Consider the following 4,368-nt stretch of genomic DNA (forward strand, 5'->3'; position numbering starts at 1 on the left):
CAATTTTACAATTAACAGGAAGAACATTTTCATTAAATACGTATAATACCATAATCAGCACTATTCTAATTATTGCTGTCATATTATTAATAATATAGTTATGAGTGATGTGATTATATTAATAATAAAAAGGTAAAAGTGGTTTCCTTAACCAGAAAACAATGACCAATGAAAACTTAAGAATATAAACATCCAGCTCTTCCTCCCTCTTTGCTTCTTGCGGCTTGCTGTGCTGGTCCGTGTCTGTCACCATGCCTCACAAAATTGAAGAGATAAAGAACTTTGCTCACAACCTGCTAAAGGACGCTTTGTCTTTCAAGATCAAGAAGAACAAGTATTACGTTTCTAGATTAGGGACAAAGGGGCTTGTCTTCCCTAATGCCTGTGCTAAATGAAAATGAGCTGTCTCTGTCACATTAATGGGGTCGGAAAGAAATCAGGCACACTAATAAGACACCTATGGGAAAGATCCAAAATGAGCATGCCCAGGCACAAGCCCCCTGGACCCAGGTGAGAGGTCCACTTGGCTAGGCCCAGCTCCATGACATCAATCAGGTATGCTTAAACGCACCCAATAAGATCAGCCAAGACCTTTAACCATGCCTCCCAGCCCGAGGGGTTAAATACACCTGCCTCTTCTTTTTACTCTACTCTTGCTCAGGTGCATTTTGCTGGCAGGAGGGCGGGTGTCTCTTCCACGCAGCACTCCGGGGCCCCTGCCACCCTTCATAGCTGCTGAGGATTCCTCAGTTCTACACGTATGGGTTTCACGTCCCACTCCGGTGTTCTTGCCACGAGGTTTTTCACACCCAGTTGTGAACCTCCGCTCGAATTCTGCACGGTTTAGCACGCTTTCCAGAAATAGTGTGTACCTTTTTGAGACTCATACCTGAAACTTTCCCTGTCCTTCAGAAAAACTCACTTGGATGACAAAAGTGCTTCTGCTGCGCGAATTCTTTCAGTGCCTTGACGCAAAGAACGGAGGTACCCCAATCCAGGAACCTAATGCCTGAAGATCAAGGTTTGGCGCAGCAGGTATGTGCACACCCTGGTCATCACTGACAAGGAAGAGGCTGAAAGGTTGAAGCAGCCCCTGCCCCCACGTTTGACAGTGAAGGAGCTGAAATGAACCCAGCTGGCTGATGCGAGCTCTAATAAAAGATTTTAAAATAAAAAAAGAACATGAACATCACCTTTTATGAATATAAACATCACTAGTGAATCTTAAGATGAATTATGTCATCACTTTTTGAAGAAAAAAGAAACTGATATAGATAAAAGCAAGCTTTTAATTGAAGAGAGCAAAAAATAGTGCCGCTCAGTGTAAGCTCAAATGTCTCAGTACTCTTCAGATTGAGTGGGAAAAATTGAAAGCAAAGGATAATTGTAGGCAGGAGGACTAGGTCAACATCTGAATAATTACATTGGATTGATATTGTCACTAAAATAAATATACAAACAAGTTTTGTTAGAAGATTTTAGTATTTGAACCTTATTGTCCACATAGCTAGCTAGCTAGGTGGGTGTGAAAACTAGAAAATAAAGTAAAATGGATTAAAGGGTTACATACTAAAAGCCAATGAAACCACAAAGACGCTAGAAGAAGCTGCCAGTGCACACTGAAACAATTCACTGGCTGGAAAACAACTTTCTAAGCTGCCCAGGGTGGAGAACTCATAATGAGCAATGGATTGGATGGCATAGGACCTAAATATTTTATATTTCAGTAAAGTCATAGAACGTGACTCACACACAGGAAGAATATTTGCTGGACTATAATGAACAGGGTGTTTTATCTTAGGACCATACAGAATTCATCTGTAAGTATCCATAAGTATCACAAATATCAAAATCTTGAAAAGAAATTAAAATGAAGAGGCCATGCAAAGAACTGAACTCTAAGAATGTAAATGTCAGTGGTTAGCAAGCAGATGAAATGACCTATCTCACAAGCAAGTGCTGGGATGAGAGTTCAAGCAATGATATCATTGTAAGCAATTGAATATATAGATTAAAAATGATAATACTTAGTACTAGCAGAGTTATGATAAAAGAGTATGTGGGGTTGGCAGAAGAATAAACCATGATTAAAGTTAAGAAGCCAATTTGTCAAGGTGCATCAACAACTTTTAACTTGTACATATTTCTGATCTAATATATATATTTTCTAAAATGTGAAGTTTTTATTTTCAAAATGTATTCAAAATTTTCAAAATGTCTTACAAGAATAACAAAACATGGGTAAAGATTTATGCAGTGAGGGTTCAAACTAGGTTTCATCACATTCTTCAAACTAGAAAGAGATAGGAATCTGAATATCTAGTTAGGTAACGGTAAAATCAATATTTCACACTCTGGAAAATTATATGGGCTCCAAAAATGATTGCAGAGGGTTGAAAGATACAGGGAATTATATATGATATAATGGTGAACAGTAGACTGAGAAACATATTTACCACACCTGGCAGGTGAGGGAGGAGTTAGTAAGCACACTGTGCAAAGAACATTTACAGATTGGAAAACAAGCAAATGGCTAAAAGAGAGCACAGGCCATCACTAAGCAATTGGAAGAAGAGAAAATATACATAATTGCATAAACTCAGGAGAACTCGCTCGACTTCTAGGAACTGAGGCCACAAAAAGCCAAGTAATTGTGAAACTCCAGTCCTCGACCAGTCAAGTGGGCGAAAGTGTAAGAGAGGTGCAGTCATTCAGTGCCGGCAGAGATACAGTGATGCAGAAAATGCATAGATTGCCAGGGTGGTAGTCACCTAATGTGGTGTCAATTTAAGGATTAAGAGTGTAGGGGTGGAGTCTGGGCTGTAAATCTGGAGATAGCCAATGAGACTTCTGTGTGGACAGGGCCTCCTCTTGAGAATTCTGGGAAATATGGTACTTCCTCCTTGGAGGCGGAAGACACCTCTCTCTCTGCTACTCCCTGGGAGACCTTGCAGAAAAGCCACATGGATGCAACCAGACCTCTGAAGCCGGAGAAGCCACAGAGAGACCCTACCAGCACTGAGATGTTTCCAATCACCCTGAATCCAAAGACTTTCTACCCACTGGCTTGTGATCGTCCTGCATTTGGCTTCATTGCATGTGTTTCATGAGTGTGAAGAGGACTTTATAGATTGGTATTGGACATATCAGATTTATGGCCTTGGACTGGACTGAGTTGGGATGTTTTCTCGATGTTCAATTCCTTTTGCATATAAACCTCCTTTAAGAAAAATCATTTTATTGGGGCTCATGCAATTCATCACAATACATACATCAATTGGGTAAAGCACACTTATACATTTGTTTGCCCTCATCATTCTCAAAATTCGCTTTCCTCTTGGGTTCCTGGAATTAGCTCATTTTCCTTGGGTTTCTGGAATTAGCTCATTTTCCTTTTTTCCCCTCCCCCCTTCCCTCCTCCCTTGTGAACCCTTAATAATTTATAAATTATTATTATATCTTATCTTACACTGCCCGGCGTCTCCCTTCACCCACCCTTTTGTTGCCCATCCCCCAGAGAGGAGGTTATATGTAGATCCTTGTGATCGATTCCCCCCTTTTACCCCCACTTCCCTCCTGGTATCGCCACTGTCACCGCTGGACCTGAGGGGTTCATATGTCCTAGATTACCTGCGTTTCCAGTTCCCATCTGTATTGCTGTGCATCCTCTGGTCTAACCAGGTTTGCAAGGTAGAATTGGGGTCATGGTAGTTGGGGGGAGGAAGCATTTAAGAACTAGAGGAAGGTTGTGGGTTTCATTATTGCTATACTGAACCCTAAGTGACTCATTTCCTCCCCACTATCCCTCTGGAAGGTATGTTCATTTGTCTACAGGTGGGCACTGGGTCCCCATCACGCACCATCCTCATTCACGATGATATGGTTGGTTTTTTTTCCTCCCCTGCCTTTGGTGCTTGAAGCTTAGACCTTTCAGCCCTTCATGATCACACATGTTGGTGTGCTGCTTCCATGAACACGAGATGTTGAAGGGATCAGGTAGCAGACACCAAAGAACAAAAATCATCATTGTGTGACCATCTTCCCCACGTAGACACTGAAGATGAATGTGTGCATAAGTAAGTGTGGGGAAGAAGGCTGATGATGCCCAGCTATCGAGACCTATAGCGTCTGGGGACTTAAAGGCTTGAAAGTAAACAAGTGGCCATCTAGCCCAGAAGCAACAAAGCCCACATGGAAGCAGCCCACCAACATGTGTGATCATAAACCTCCTTCTTATACACATATGTGTGTCCATGGATTTGTTTCTCTAGTCTATCCAGACTAACACAGCCAGTTTGCATCTTTCGGAAAGCAAAATTAAAAGTTAAAATCTGTGTATCCTGTGACTTTACAGATCCACTTTATGGC

At 41.5% G+C, this 4,368-nt stretch overlaps 1 protein-coding gene across 1 annotated transcript; it reads left to right on the top strand.

Moving 5' to 3' along the window:
* Positions 1-251: 251 nt before the first annotated feature.
* LOC101646990 (60S ribosomal protein L38-like) lies at positions 252-1,129 on the top strand. The gene is made up of 2 exons (XM_004704710.1): positions 252-341; positions 1,016-1,129. The coding sequence occupies exons 1-2, from the start codon at positions 252-254 to the stop codon at positions 1,127-1,129; spliced, it is 204 nt and encodes a 67-aa protein (XP_004704767.1).
* Positions 1,130-4,368: the final 3,239 nt, after the last annotated feature.

This window comes from Echinops telfairi, unplaced genomic scaffold (assembly GCF_000313985.2).
Source record: "Echinops telfairi isolate 266 unplaced genomic scaffold, ASM31398v2 ScPeMD7_2291;HRSCAF=2852, whole genome shotgun sequence".
In the NCBI taxonomy this organism is placed as follows: Eukaryota; Metazoa; Chordata; class Mammalia; order Afrosoricida; family Tenrecidae; genus Echinops; species Echinops telfairi.